The sequence below is a fragment of the Lithobates pipiens genome, unplaced genomic scaffold, assembly GCF_037356315.1.
Source record: "Lithobates pipiens isolate NorthernLeopardFrog02 unplaced genomic scaffold, aLitPip1_a1.2 Scaffold_19, whole genome shotgun sequence".
Classification (NCBI taxonomy): Eukaryota; Metazoa; Chordata; class Amphibia; order Anura; family Ranidae; genus Lithobates; species Lithobates pipiens.
The window spans coordinates 523,890,597-523,906,629 of record NW_027507764.1 but is presented as its reverse complement, the minus strand read 5'-3'; the positions used below and the strand labels follow the sequence as shown (position 1 = coordinate 523,906,629).

The 16,033-nt window shown below is 47.6% G+C and overlaps 1 protein-coding gene across 1 annotated transcript in view; it reads right to left on the bottom strand.

Moving 5' to 3' along the window:
- LOC143998093 (voltage-dependent T-type calcium channel subunit alpha-1I-like) overlaps positions 1 to 16,033 on the bottom strand; it is a 1,330,488-nt gene that overhangs the window by 185,925 nt on the left and 1,128,530 nt on the right. Inside the window, exon 12 of the mRNA XM_077493843.1 lies at positions 6,702 to 6,857. Coding sequence (XP_077349969.1) covers positions 6,702 to 6,857 — 156 coding nt within the window. The remainder of the gene's footprint in view (positions 1 to 6,701; positions 6,858 to 16,033) is intronic.

Below are 16,033 nucleotides of genomic sequence, written 5' to 3'. Positions count from 1 at the left end.
GACAGCTGTGATTGGACACAGCCATCATGTGATTGGGAGGGCCAATCACAACGACCATAACCCGATCTCTTTTTGGCTGGATCCTGTGATCACAACGATCACAAGATTGAGCCACAGCATGGCCTTGGTCCTCGCTGCGAGCACTTGTTCTGAGGACATTCCTGAATGTCCACTCAGAATGGTGAAAGGCCCACCTGGCCATTTATTTACAGTGGCTGGGTGGGAAGTGGTTAAGGAGAACACAACGCCAATTCTTTTTTTAAACGGCATAGGGTCTCCCCCAATATCTATACCAGACCCTTATCCGAGCATGCAGTCTGGCAGGCTAGGAAAAGGAGGGGAGGGCAAGCAAGCACCCCCCCCTTCTGAACCATACAAGGCCACATGCCCTCAACATGGGGCATGTGTCCTTGTATGGTTTCAAAGCACCTTGTCCCCAGGTTGATGGGGATAAGGGCCTCTTCCCCACAACCCTTGCCGGTGTTTTGGGGGATCTTCAGACAGGGGGCTTATCGGAATATGGAAGTTCCCTTTAACAAGGGGGCCCCCAGATCCTGGACCCAGATCATGTGAATAAGTATGGGGTTTTACCCCTAATCATTCATCAAAAAAGTGTCAATAAGAAGAAAACCTCGCATCGCCGGACCCCCCCCCCCCCCCAAAAAAAAATTCCCATCCATGAAGAAGGCTGACCAACCACCAAATGCCTGCTCTGCTGTTTGACAGTTCTTATACAGGTAAGGGGCAGGGCCACCTGGTGCCATCAGCTGGTGGCATCACCCCTTTGTGATGTCACTGACTAGTGCATGCTGGGTCGGTGACATCACAAGAGGGGTGGGGGAGCAGGATTGTCAGGAAGAGACCCTTGTCCCCATGAACATGGGTACAAGATGCTTTTGGGTGGGGGGCAGAGTTTGCTCATCCCCCTTTTCTGGCCTGCTAGGCTGAGTGCTTGGATAAGTGTCTGGTATAGATTTTGAGGGGGGCCCCATGCTGTTTTTTTTAATTTTGGCGTGGGGGTTTCCCTCAAAATCCATTCCAGACCTAAGGGTCTGATATGGTTTTTGAGGGGAACCCACATTTTTTATACATTTTGGCCTGGGGTTCCTCTCATGGAGAGGGGGGACATGCTGCTTTTTTTTCTTTTCTTTTTTTACAATTTTTCCATTTTTGATAAAATCAATGCAAAAATCAAAATTGTTAAAATATAATTTTTAAAGGAGCAGTGATTTTAATGATGCTCACATTGAAACAATTAAAATGAAAAATTCCTTTACTTATAGTACTTGAGGGGTCCCCTTCTCCTTCTTGTAAAGTAGCACATCTGTACCATGTATAGAACCTGAAGCAGTAAAACTGACATTTCTAAATGTAAAAAAAATGACATTTAAATTGTCGGGAATACCATACCATTGCCAACAATAGAAAAATGTGAAAAATGGAGCAAAAAATCCATACTAAACCCTTATCCAAGCATGCAGCCCAGCAGGTCAGGAAAGGGGGGGGCAAGTGGGTGCCCCCTCCTGAAATATACCAGGCCACATGCCTTAACATGGAGGGAAGCTGTCCCTTCACCCCAAGTCATCCTAGTCATATGAGGGGGAGAAAGGCCTCTTCCCGTCAATCCTGGGTGGTGGTTGTGGGGGTCTGCAAGCAGGGGGCTTATCAGAATCTGGAAGTCCCCTTTAAAAAGATCCCCCAGATCCCGGTCCCCAATGTGGTACATTGTACCCCTACTTATTCACCCAAAAAAAGTGTCACTAACAAAAAAAACACAGTTGTTGACAGTTGTTAAAAAAAAAGTCCCCCGATGTAGATTCATTGTCAATCACGACACTGTCGCCGTACCCGGAAAAAGAAAAAAAATTCTGCCGTCAATGAAGGCTAACCGTCTACAGCAGGCTCTTCTGTTTGACAGTTCTTATATAGGTAAGGGCTGGTGCCACCAGGAGACGTCACTTGGTGGCACCGCCCCTTGTGACATCAGCAAATGGTGCATGCTGGGTCATGATGTCACAAGGGGCAGTGCCACCAGGTGACATCGCAAGGTAGCTTCACCCATTACCTATATAAGAACTGCCAACGGTAGAGCTTGCAGTAGGTGGTTAACCTTTGTTGACCGCAGAGCGTTTTCTTTTTCTTTTTTTTGAGTCTGGTGGTGGCGTTCATCAGGGGACATTGTTTTTTTATTTCTAATAAAGGAATTGTCAAAAACTGTGTGTGAGTTTTTATTTCTAATTGACACTTTTTTGGTGAATGGACAGGGTAGTTAAAGGGGGCTTCCAGATTTCAATAAGCCCCCTGCCCACAGACCCCCACAACCAAAGCCCAGGGTTGTAGGGAAAAGACCCTCGTCCCCATCAACAAGCACCCCCGCATGTTGAGGGCATTTGGCCTAGAATGGTTTTGGAGGGGTAAGGGTGCTTGTTCATCCCCACTTTCCTGACCTGCATGCTTGGATAAAGGGTCTGGTATGGATTTAGGGGTGCCCCACACTGATTCTTTTTTATATTTTGGCATGGGGTTCCCCTTAAAATCCATACCAGACCTGAAGGGCCTTGTATGTACTGGGGGGGACCCCATGCCATTTATTTCAATATATATTTTTTTGTATTGCCAGGTGTCGGCAATAGCTTGCAGCCATGAAGTACCGTATATACTCGAGTATAGGCCGACCCGAATATAAGCCGAGGCCCCCAATTTACCCCCAAAAAAACTGGCAAACTTATTGACTCGTGTATAAGCCGAGGGTGAGACATGCCTGTCCATCCCTGTGTGTGTGTCCGTCCATCCCTGTGTGTCCGTCCATCCCTGTGTGTCCGTCCATCCCTGTGTGTCCGTCCATCCCTGTGTGTGTGTGTGTCCATCCATCCATCCATCCATCCCTGTGTGTGTGTGTGTCCATCCATCCATCCATCCCTGTGTGTGTGTGTGTCCATCCATCCATCCATCCCTGTGTGTGTGTGTCTCCATCCATCCATCCATCCCTGTGTGTGTGTGTCTCCATCCATCCATCCCTGTGTGTGTGTGTCTCCATCCATCCATCCCTGTGTGTGTGTGTCTCCATCCATCCATCCCTGTGTGTGTGTGTATCCATCCATCCCTGTGTGTGTGTGTCTCCATCCATCCATCCCTGTGTGTGTGTGTGTCCATGTGTGTGTGTGTGTGTGTGTGTGTGTGTGTGTGTGTGTGTGTCCAGCCTACCTGTGTCCCGAGCCTGTGTCCCGAGCCTCCGTCCCGTGCCTTGCCTCCTTGCCTCCGTCCCGTGCCGTGCCTTGCCTCCGTCCCGTGCCGTGCCTTGCCTCCTTGCCTCCGTCCCGTGTCGTGCCTTGCCTCCGTCCCGTCCCGTGCCGTGCCTTGCCTTGCCTCCGTCCCGTGCCTTGCCAGGATCGCCGCTCTTCGTCGGCGCCTCGGCGGCCATTCTAAAATTCAAAAGCCGCGCCTCCGCCTTCGCCTGTGATAGGCGGAACACTGAATTTCCCAGCAGCCTGTGTTCCGCCTATCACGGACATCGTCTCATCCTCGTCTGTAGTACGAGGATGAGCGGATGTCCGTGATAGGCGGAACACTGACTGCTGGGAAATTCAGTGTTCCGCCTATCACAGGCGAAGGCGGAGGCGGAGGCGCGGCTTTTGAATTTTAGAATGTCCGCTGTCTGTCTGCTCGACACGCTGATCGAGCAGGCAGACAGCGATGACTCGAGTATAAGCCAAGGGGGGCACTTTCAGCCTCAAAAAAGAGGCTGAAAATCTCGGCTTATACTCGAGTATATACGGTACATTTCAATGCATTTTTCTTTAGAAATGTCAGTTTTGCTACAGCAGGCTCTATACACTGTGCCACATTGTAGGCAACCTACGGAGACTCCCAGGCACTATATTTAAAGGAATTTTTCATTTTTATTGTTTCATTTTAAGTATCATTAAATCACTGCTCCTTTACAAAGGATTGTTTTAAAAAAAAAAATCTATTTTGCATTGATACAGGTTTTCCAGGGCAGTACCTAGGACCCTATACTCTTTATATGGTAAATAACTTGCATATGAACCTTCAAAATGGGGACTTTTGATTTTTCAAGTTCGGTTCCCCTAGACTTCAATAGGGTTTGGTATTCGAGTCTGAACTTTTTGCAATGTTTGACTGTTCGACTTATCTCTACCTCTACAACTGCAATCAACAGGTGGCCTGGAGCATGACAAAAAAAAAAAGCACTTCAGTTGGGAAGGGACTGTCTTTTATTTAGCTAGGAAGAGTAGGTCCTGTGGGCTCCTGAGGAGGTGGTAACCCATTGTGTGCTTACGTGAGGTGGGCCAGGAAAGTTTTTTATTATAAATCCATATATCACATAAATATGCAAGAAAGCATGGCCAGTGTCTTTACATTGTATAACAGTATCATCTGTGAAATGAATTATTTTAAGTCCAGTAAAATAAATCAATTTAAAGGATAAGTTGACCTATGGGAACATGATACATGTTTCACCCCTTTTTTTTAGACTGGAACATATCATATGTTCCCTATGCGGCAGCTGCTGCCCGATCCTCACACTCCCTGTGACAGCAGTACTGGAAGAAGTTCCCTTTTTAAAATCAGGGCGGCTGTGCAGGGCTTCACCCACACGGTCCTGTCATTCACTCACACAGCTGTGTGTGAATTAACTACAAGCTCCAAAAACCTTTGCAGCTGTCAGCTTGTAGTTATTAACCGGTTCCTGACTGGCGCACACCAATGTACTTCGACAGAATGGCACGGCTGCACAAATGGGCGTACCTGTACGTCCCTTTGAATTTGTCACCATACCATTGCATGTGCACACTCGCCGCAAGCTCCTAGAATAGGATCGCGGGACCCGCAGTACCCGCGATCATCTCACGGAGAGGAAGAACGGGGAGATGCTAATGTAAACAAGCATTTCTCGATTTTGCCTAGTGACACTGTCACTGATCACAGCTCCCTGTAATCAGGAGTGGTGATCAGTGATACGTCACACACAGCCCCTCCCTCCCACAGTCAGAATCACTCCCTAGGACACACTTAACCCCTACAGTGCCACCTAGTGTTAACCCCTTCACTGCCAATTTTAATCGCACTGATCACTGTATAAATGTGAATGGTCCCAAAAAGGTGTCAAAATTGTCCGATGTGTCTGCCATAATGTCGCAGTCACAATAAAAATTGCTGATCACCATTACTAGTAACAAAATAAAAATAAATAATTAATAAAAATGCCATAACACTGTTCCCTATTTTGTATACACTATAACTTTTGCATAAACCAAGCAAACGCTTATTTAAATTTCTTACCAAAAAAATATGTAGCAGAATACGTATCAGCCTAAACTGAGGGAAAATATATTTTTTATATATTTTTGGGGGATATTTATTATAGCAAAAAGTAAAAAACAATGTTTTTTTTTTTTTTTTTAAATTGTCGCTATGCTTTTGTTTATAGTGCAAAAAAATAAAAAACAAAGAGATGTGCAAATACCACCAAAAGAAAGCTCTATTTGTGGGAAAAAAAGGACTTCAGTTTTGTTTGGGAGCCACGTCGCATGACCGTGCAATTGTCAGTTAAAGCGTTGCAGTGCCAAATCGCAAAAAGTGCTCTGGTCTTTGGCCAGTGGTTAATGAACCACCACGGAGCTATTGAGCACCGTGGTAGCTCATTGATACTTCCTGTCAGATTGTATCTGCCTGCCCGCATGGAATGTACAGGCACACATATACACTGACAGAGCTGCAGGAGACCTGCATGGCACGAACAATTTGCTGATCGCTGGGGCAATGCTTTACAGGCTTCAAAAAAATAATAACAAAAGCACATTTTTTTACTTGCAAATTTTGTAATTTTTTTATAAATAAGTGAATTTATCCTTTAACAATGTATGTCAGTGCTTTATGGGTTTGATCCAAGTAAATATGGCAGTTCTTCTTTAACTCTTTAAGGACCCATGGGTGTAAGCTAGCTGGTCGAGGTGCTTTTATAACCTTTATTGGTTCAGAGTATGAATCATTAAGCATTAATATTGCTTTAGAGTTTTACCTAATCTTAGGGCCTAAAATAATGTTTTAAACGTGTGCAAAACATGCAAAAATTGCTCTGGCAGTGAAAGGGTTACTCCCTTCGCCTATCTGCATGTACTGTGTATATCCTGGTTTTAAACAAGCCCAAGGCTTTTACAGTGCTTGATTTGGGTACCATGCCATAATTCTCTGCCATTTTGTGGGTGTACGCAGGTGCGAGACTTGACATCTTTGGTATCGACTTATTCTACATAATCTCATCTTTTATTTTCTACAAAAAAATGGGGATAAAACTGTGGTTTGTGTACAATAGAACTAGATTTTCTTTAAAAAAAATAGATTTGATAAGCAACTCTGCAAATATTGTGCAACATCAAAAATTATATCTACCATCATTTTACTTTACAGGGCCTTTGCACTCAGAAAAGATATAATGTTCTGGGGGTTTTAAGTAACTGTATAGGCAAAAAATGCAGATTTTAACATGTGCTCTAGAGAGAAAAACAGTTTTCTATCCATTTACAGAAATTTCTAAACTATAGTCCTTACTTACCCTGGCACAGTCCAAGTATACTATATCCACAGCCACTCCTTTATCTATAAATATACTAGTCCTATCCACTATGAAAGGCTTCATGCTGAGACAGTGGAAAAAGTAACATAAAATATAAAATTACCTCTGCTTGGAATCCTTCTACTAAAATGGCAACCAGAAGATTAAAGAGAACATAATTCCCAAATGTCATGAGAGCCACAAAGTAGAGCGCTGCCCATGGAGAGGTACTGGCCATACCATTATAAAGCACCACATTCCAGTCTTCCTGGGTCAGGATCTAGGAGAAGAGCAAAGTATATACAAGCTTATGGCTACTGATCTATTAAACATTATTGCTATGATTAAACCTGATCTGCAACGTTTAGTGAACTTTAAAGCTGATCCAAATTAACTATTTACTTCACTAAAGCTAGCCATGCATTATACAATGCTTTTGTTCAATTTTCTTTAGATATAGGGTGGCACAGTGGTGTAGTGGTTAGCACTCTCATCTAGCAGTAAAAAGGGTTGCTGGTTTGAATTCCAACCACGACACTACCTGCCTGGAGTTTGCATGTTCTCCCTGTGCCTGCGTGGGTTTCCTCCGTGTACTCCAGTTTCCTCCCACACTCCAAAGACATGCAGGTAGGTTAATTGGCTTTTGTTCCAAATTGGCCCTAGTATATGAATGGGGACATTGTATTGTTGGATCCTTGAGGGTAGGGACCAATGTGAGTGTGCAATAGGGTGCCCACATGTCCCGGATTGCCCGGGATTATCCCGTAATTTACATTTTTGTCCCCCGTCCCGGGCACCTTCATTCCGGGACAATACAATGTCCCGGAATGAAACTGACACTGGGAACCAGGGCCGATCCTAGGCGGGTGCAGTTCACCCGGGCGCCACAGAGGTGGGGGCGGTCAAGCGCCAGAGTGCTCCCCTCCCTCCTCCTCCTTTCCTTGTCGTGACGGTGTTCAGAGGCCGGTCTCTCCACTGTTCACCACCATCGCTGTATTTCCTGCTGAAGTCCGTCCCCCTTCCATCCTCCTCTCCTCAGAAGAAATCCACCTCCTCTCCAGCTGCCGCCCGGGTGGGGTTTGTGCTGAGGGGGTCTGTACTAATGAAGGGTGGTTTGTGGGGGGTCTGTACTAATGGAGGGGGTGGTTTCTGGGGGAGTCTGTACTAATGGGGGGTGGTTTCTGGAGGGGTCGATACTAATGGATGGGGGTGGTTTATGGGGGGTCTGTACTAATGGGGAGATGGTTTGTGGGGGGTCTGTACTAATGGGGGGTGTTTGTGGGGGGTCTGTACTAATGTGGGGGTGGTCTGTACTAATGGGGGGTGGTTTGTGGGGGTCTGTACTAATGGAGGAGGGTGGTTTGTCCTGAAGGGGGGTCTGTACTAATGGAGGGGGTGATTTGTCCGGGGGGGTCTCTACTAATGGAGGGGGGATGGTTTGTCCTGAGGGGGGTCTTTACTAATGGAGGGGGGTGGTTTGTGGGGGGTCTGTACTAATGGAGGGGGGTGGTTTGTGGGGGGTCTGTACTAATGGAGGGGGGTAGTTTGTGGGGGGTCTGTACTAATGGAGGGGTGGTTTGTGCGGGGTCTGTACTAATGGAGGGGTGGTTTGTGGGGGGTCTGTACTAATGGAGGGGTGGTTTGTGGGGGGTCTGTACTAATGGGGGGTGTTTTTGGGGGAGTCCGTACTAATGTGGGGTGGTTTGTGGGGGGTCTGTACTAATATGGGGGTGGTCTGTACTAATGGGGGGTGGTTTGTGGGGGTCTGTATTAATGGAGGGGGTGGTTTGTCCGGGGGGGTCTCTACTAATGGAGGGGGGATGGTTTGTCCTGAGGGTCGTCTTTACTAATGGAGGGGGTGGTTTGTGGGGGGTCTGTACTAATGGATGGGTGGTTTGTGTGGGGTCTGTACTAATGGAGGGGTGGTTTGTGGGGGAGTCTGTACTAATGGAGGGGTGGTTTGTGGGGGAGTCTGTACTAATGGAGGGGTGGTTTGTGGGGGGTCTGTACTAATGGGGGGTGTTTGTGGGGGAGTCTGTACTAATGGAGGGGTGGTTTGTGGGGGAGTCTGTACTAATGGAGGGGTGGTTTGTGGGGGAGTCTGTACTAATGGAGGGGTGGTTTGTGGGGGAGTCTGTACTAATGGAGGGGTGGTTTGTGGGGGAGTCTGTACTAATGGAGGGGTGGTTTGCGGGGGAGTCTGTACTAATGGAGGGGTGGTTTGCGGGGGAGTCTGTACTAATGGAGGGGTGGTTTGCGGGGGAGTCTGTACTAATGGAGGGGTGGTTTGCGGGGGAGTCTGTACTAATGGAGGGGTGGTTTGCGGGGGAGTCTGTACTAATGGAGGGGTGGTTTGCGGGGGGAGTCTACTAATGGGGGGTGTTTGTGGGGGAGTCTGTACTAATGGGGGGGTGGTTTTTGTGGGGGTCTGTTCTAATGGGGGGTGGTTTGTGGTGGTCTGTACTAATGGAGGGGGGTGGTTTGTCCTGAAGGGGGGTCTGTACTAATGGAGGGGGGTGGTTTGTCCTGACGGGGGGTCTGTACTAATGGAGGGGGGTGGTTTGTCCTGAGGGGGGTCTGTACTAATGGAGGGGGGTGGTTTGTCCTGACGGGGGGTCTGTACTAATGGAGGGGGGTGGTTTGTCCTGACGGGGGGTCTGTACTAATGGAGGGGGTGGTTTGTCCGGGGGGTCTCTACTAATGGAGGGGGGTCTGTACTAATGGAGGGGTGGTTTGTGGGGGGTCTGTACTAATAGGGGGTGGTTTGTGGGTGGTCTGTACTAATGAGGGGGTGGTTTGTGGGGGGGGTCTGTACTAATGGGGGGTGTTTGTGGGGGGGTCTGTACTAATGTGGGGTGGTTTGTGGTGGTCTGTACTAATGGAGGGGGGTGGTGAGTCCTGGGTGTTCAGGACAAACCACCCCCCTCCATTAGTACAGACCACCACAAACCACCCCACATTAGTACAGACCCCCCACAAACCACAACCCTCCATTAGTAAATACCCCCCTTAGGACAAACCATCCCCCCTCCATTAGTAGAGACCCCCCCGGACAAACCACCCCCCCCTCCATTAGTAGAGACCCCCCCGGACAAACCACCCCCTCCATTAGTACAGACCCCCCTTCAGGACAAACCACCCTCCTCCATTAGTACAGAAGGGGGGTCTATACTAATGGAGGGGGTGGTTTGTCCAGGGGGGTCTCTACTAATGGAGGGGGATGGTTTGTCCTAAGGGGGTCTTTACTAATGGAAGGTTGTGGTTTGTGGGGGGTCTGTACTAATGGAGGGGGTGGTTTGTCTGGGGGGGTCTCTACTAATGGGGGGGTGGTTTGTCCTGAGGGGGTCTGTACTAATGGAGGGGGGTGGTTTGTGGGGGGTCTGTATTAATGGAGGGGTGGTGGTTTGTCCTGGGGGGGTCTGTATTAATGGAGGGGGTGGTTTTGTCCAGGGGGGGTCTCTACTAATGGCGGCTGGTTTGTCCTGAGGGGGGTCTGTACCAATGGAGGGAGTGGTTTGTGGGGAGGTCAGTACTAATAGAGGGGGGTTTGTACTCCCACTTCCTCCTCCTCCGTGCTAGTGCTCCTGGGGCCCAAAGCAGCTGCCCTTTGAAATGAACCCTGCCGCCACCCCCTTGTCATGCTATGGGTCTGGAGAGTGAAAGTCCGCTGGTCTAGCGGGGTGCAGGGCAGGGGAAGCGGAGCCGACAGCAGCAGCAGCAGCATTTTGAAACAGTGATCAGCAGCTCCGGTAAGCAGCACGGGGCCTGGCTAGAACCAACAGCGCAGGAGGGAGTGGGAGAAGACCTCACCGCCGGCCACCCTGACTTAAGCAGCAGTGGGTGCAGCATCCCCGGAAAACTCCCAGGGCCTGCACACTTTCTCCAGCCTCCTCTCCTAGCTGTCACTGTCATCAACAAGAAGGAAGACAGGCTGACCAAGGGCCCAGAGGACGAGGATGGGCACGAGGTAGGTGCATCTCACACACACACCTACCCACAGACAGGGGCTGGGACAGGGGGGCACAGGAGGGACTGCAGGCAGGGGATAGGGGGTCACTTTCACCCACCCCCTCTCTCTCTCCCATCCCTGCTCTCTCCCCCCACCCCTCTCCCCCCCTCAACCCATCTCTCTCACCCTCACCCACCCCCCCCTCACCAACTCCCTCTCTCCTCCCACCCTCACCACTGCCACTGACCTCATTCTCCTATTGAAGGACTACAGGTCTCAGCATGAGCCCCACAGAGCTGAGGATGTGATATCCGGTAGGTCAGTGTAGGGATCAGGTAGGTCAGTGTATGTCCAGTTTTTACTCCAGATCCCTCGGGTTATTTGTATTCCCTTTGGAGTATAAAGTACAGGGTTTTTTATACAACTTTAGTGCCTTGGATATAAAAAGCATTTGTTTCAAGTATATTAGCCCAACATTGTAAGAACAATTAGAGTCACAGAGTGTAATTGTTCTTACAATGTTGGGCTAACATACATGAAACAAAATGCTTAAATAGGTAAGGGGCAGGGTCACCCGTGGATGTCACATGGTGGCACCGCCCCCTTGTGATGTCACGGACCGTTGCGTGCTGAGGGGTGTCCCTGAATGGCAGTTTGGAAATGTGGTCACCCTAGTGTGCAATGTACAGGGATAGGGACAATTGTAGACACTCACTCAGGGTGAACTGGATGGACGGGTGTCTTTATTCAACCTAACTATGTAACTATATACCTTCAGTTATGTAGTGCAAAAGCTTGCCTGACTGCATACAAATTGAAAGTGTTTAGGTTTGACCTCATATTATATGGTTTTGGTAAATCTAAGGGAAAATTGTACAAGAAAAATACATAATCTATAGCCAGCCTAAGAGATGCAGCAGATGTGTGCGCTTTATAAGCTGTATATTTCAGTATGTCAGTAACTGTACATACAGTATATATCAGTTACATATAGTATACAGTGCCGAGATTTGGCAGTGGGACAAGACCTTCCTGGAACAGCCTTCCACAGGCAGCTTTGTATTCTATGAATGAATAGAAAGCTTCCACTTATTTGCAGAGGCAGAGAGATAGGCTGATAATATGATCTCTGGCTCAGCCAATCAGAGGAAGCTTTGTTAAACTTCATAGAATACAAAGTTCCGTGTGAAAGGTTGAGCGCCGCTCAGCCTGATTTGGCTTTGTTCGAGGAGTGGGACAGGAAGATCTTGTCTCACAACCGAACACAGTGCTATATACTTTACGTAGCTGAGGCTACATAAAGATTACACAGCACACGCAGCCGCTACAGTGCCTTGAAAAAGTATTCACACCCCTTGAAATGTTCCACATTTTGTCACATTACAACAAAAAACCTAAATATATTTTATTGTGATATTGTGTGAGAGACCAACACAAAGTGGCACATAATTGTGAAGTGGAAGGAAAATGATAAATGGTTTTCAAAATCTTTTACAAATAAACATCTGAAAAATGTGGCATGCATTTGTTATGAGCCTCTTTTACTCTGATAGCCCTAACTATAATCTAGTGGAACCAATTGCCTTCAGAAGTCACCTAATTAGTAAATAGAGTCCACTTGTCTGTAATTTAATCTAAGTATAAATACAGCTGTTCTTCGAAGCCCTCAGAAGTTTGTTAGAGAGCCTTAGTGAACAAACAGCATCATGAGGCCAAGGAACACACCAGACATGTCAGGGATAAAGTTGTGGACAAGTTTAAAGCAGGGTTAGGTTATAAAAAAAATATCCCAAGCTTTGAACATTTCACGGAGCACTGTTCAATCCATCATCGGAAAATAAAAATAAATGGCGCAACTGCAAGCCAACCAAGAAATGGGCATCCACATGAACTGACAGGACAGGCAAGGAGAGAATTAAATCAGAGAAGCAGTCAAGAGGCCCATATTAACTCTGGAGGAGCTGCAGAGATCCACAGCTCAGGTGGGAGAATCTATCCACAGGACAACTATTATGCTGCTACACATGATCGGACTTACTGGTTGACTTGGTCTGGCAGACAATCCACCGGACTTTGCAGCGGAGGTCCACCGGACTTTCCAAATGAGTGGACTTTCATACACGAAATGGACACGAATGGACTTTCCGGCGGACTAGGTCTGACTTTCCCCAAAATCCATACCAGACCCTTATCAGAGCACGCAGCCCAGGCAGTCAGGAAAGGGGGTGGGGATGAGCAAGCGCTCTCCCCCCCCTCCTGAACGTTACCAGGCCGCATGCCCTCAACATGGGGGGTGGGTGCTTGGGGGAAGGGGGGGCCCTGCGGCAAGCACAGAGAAGTTGGAAGAAGACCCCTGAAGTCGGAAGAAGACCCCCGGAGCTGTCTAATAAACTACTTTAAAAACCTGTGTAGTGTGTTTTTTTATTGACAATTTTTCCCCCAGGTGAATGGGTAAGGGTACGATGTACCCCATACTCATTCACATAGGGTGGGGGGCTGGGATATGGGGGCTCCCTTATTAAAGGGGCTCCTGGATTCTGATAAGCCCCCCACCCGCAGACCCAGACAACCAACCAACGGCCAGGGTTGTTGGGAAGTGGACTGGTGTACAGTACCCTGTAGGCGAGAACCAGCACAAACATTCTCGCTGGCAGGTGCTGCAGTTGCCGTTGCATCGTAGTTGGTCCTTCAGGCCAGCATACAGACGAGCGGACTCCCCGACAGGAACTGGGTGTGGCAGAAAGATTTAAAGCATGTTTTATTTCTAGGTCCGACAGACTTTGGGGAAGAAAAAGTCTGCTGGAGCCCACACACGATCGAATTGTCCTGATGGACTCTGGTCTGCCGGAAAGTCTGATCGTGTGTACGTGGCATTAGTCATGCACTCCACAAATCTGGCCTTTAATGAAGAGTGGCAAGAAGAAAGCCATTGTTGAAAGAAAGCCATAAGAAGTCCCATTTGCAGTTTGCAAGAAGCCATTGTGAGTACACACCTTACATGTGGAAGAAGCTGCTCTGGTTAGATGAGACCAAAATTGAACTTTTTGGCCTAAAAGAAAAATGCTTTGTATGGTGGAAAACGAACACCACACATCACCCCAAACACACCATCCCCACCGTGAAACATGGTGGTGGCAGCATCATGTTGTGGGGATGCTTTTCTTCTGTAGGGACAGGGGAGCTGGTCAGAGTTGATGGGAAGATGGATGGAGTCAAATACAGGGCAATCTTAAAAGAAAATCTGTTGGAGTCTGCAAAAGACTTGAGAGTAGGGCGGAGGTTCATCTTCCAGTAGGACAATAATCCTAAACATACAGCCAGAGCTATGATGGAATGGTTTATAGCAAAACCTATTCATGTGTAGGGATGAGCTTGTCCCCCCCCCCCCCCCGGTTTGGTTCGCATCAGAACCTTCGAACAGACCGAAAATTCATACGAACTTTAGAACCCATTAAAGTCTATGGGACTCGAACGTTCGAAATAAAAGGTGCTAATTTTAATGGCTAATATGCAAGATATTGTCCTAAAAGGGGTTTGGGGAGCTGGCTCCTGCCATAGGTGACATGGGTCAATGCCAAATTTGTTTTTCTAAACAGCCGTTTTTTTCAGGAGCACTGATTTTAATGATGCTTAAAGTGAAAAAAAAGTGAAATATTCCTTTAAATATCATGTCTGGAGGGTGTCTATAGTATGCCTGTGAAGTGGCACGTGTTTCCCATGTTTAGAACAGTCCCTGCACAAAATGAAATTTAACTGACAAAAAGTCATTTAAAACTGCTTGCAGTTTTAATGTAATGTCTGGTTCTGGCAATATGGATGAAAATCATTGAGAAAAATGGCATGGGTAGCCCCCCTGCCCATTAACAGGGTCTTGTACGGATATTAAAAAAAGGAAAGGTGTGGGGCCCCCAGGCCCTATATACTCAGAATAGCAGTATATAGGTGGTGCAAACAAGACAGGGACTGTGTATGTTTGTTGTGTTAAGTAGAATCTGTTTGTATTTTTGAACTGGTACAAGTGTAGATCCAGTCAAAAAATCAATTTTTAAGCTTTTTGGAAAAAATAGGGAAGGGTTATCAGTCCTGTATATTTTTTTTGCCATCCGTCTTTTCATCTCCCTTCCTGTTGTCTACTTCCGTTTACAAGTAGGAGACATTTGTAAATTAGATGTTTGAAAGTAGGGGCCTGCCCTAAATTTGGGTCTAAGGTGTTGGTGTTGCTACAACACTGTAAGCCCTCAAAGTGACTCTTGGTGGGCGTTGGAACACCCTGCTGTGAGCTATTTTATCAAGAATTGTAATTACATGCCATTGTTGAACAGTGGTAGAAAAACTGGGCCTTTGGTGGTTGTGGTGGTGGTGGTGCTGGTGCCACAACACTGTAAGTCCTCATAGTTACTCTCGATGGGCTCTGGAACGGGCCCTGCTGTGAAATATTATATCAAGAATTGTAATTACATGCACCTGTTAAACAGGGGCTGAAAAATTGGGCCTTAAGTGCTGGTGCCATGATACTGCAACCTCTCCCACATACTCTATTTGGAGTGCAGGAATGAGCCCTGCTGCAAAGCATTGCATCAAAAATTGTAATTACCCACCCCTGTTAAACAGGGGCTGAAAAATTGGGCTGTTGGCATCACCCAGAACCAAAAATGTTCTTCCAAGATATCAGCGGGATCATTGAGGAGGAAGAGGATAGTCAGTCAACATAACAGGACAGTCACTCAGCATCAGCATAGGCAGTCTTGAAGGGATGTGACATTTCCAAAAAAAAAATTTGGTTACATCAGCTTCAGGTGCTTGGTAGCTGGGGGTGATCCAAGACTGATTCATCTTTATGAAGGTCAGTTGATCAACTGAGTCAGTGGACAGGCGCACACTGTGATCGGTTACAAAGCCACCAGCAGCACTGAAGGTGCGTTCCGAAAGAATGCTGGATGCAGGACAGGCCAGTAGCTCAATTGCATACTGTGCAAGCTCTGGCCAGTGATCCATCCTCAAGACCCAGTAAGCCAGAGGATTTTCGATGGGAAAGGTGTCCAAGTCTGACCTTACCCCTAGGTATTCCTGCACCATGTAAATCAGATGCTGGCGATGGTTGCTGAATCCGATCATACCTTGGGGCTGCGGACTAAAAAATTGTCTGAACACATCGGTCAGATGGCCACCTTCTCCACCGCTCCTTCTGTGACTGACCGAAGCCTCAGCAACACGTTGTCCAGGACCAGAAGTTTGTAACCTCCCAGTCTATGGGAACGCGTTGCACAGACCTTTCTGCAAGGCCTCCCGGAGATGTCTCATCCTCTGCTCTCTCTGCGATGGCAAGATAAGGTCCACAACCTTACCCTTGTACTGTGGATCAAGGAGAGTTGGCAGCCAGTAATGATCCCTCGCCTTGACCCGAAGAATATGAGGATCCTTCCGCAGGCTTTGCAGGATCAGAAGGCCATGCAGCGTAGGTTAGCTGAGGCATTCGGTCCGGAGTCTTCTGGGTCACTAAGGACAAC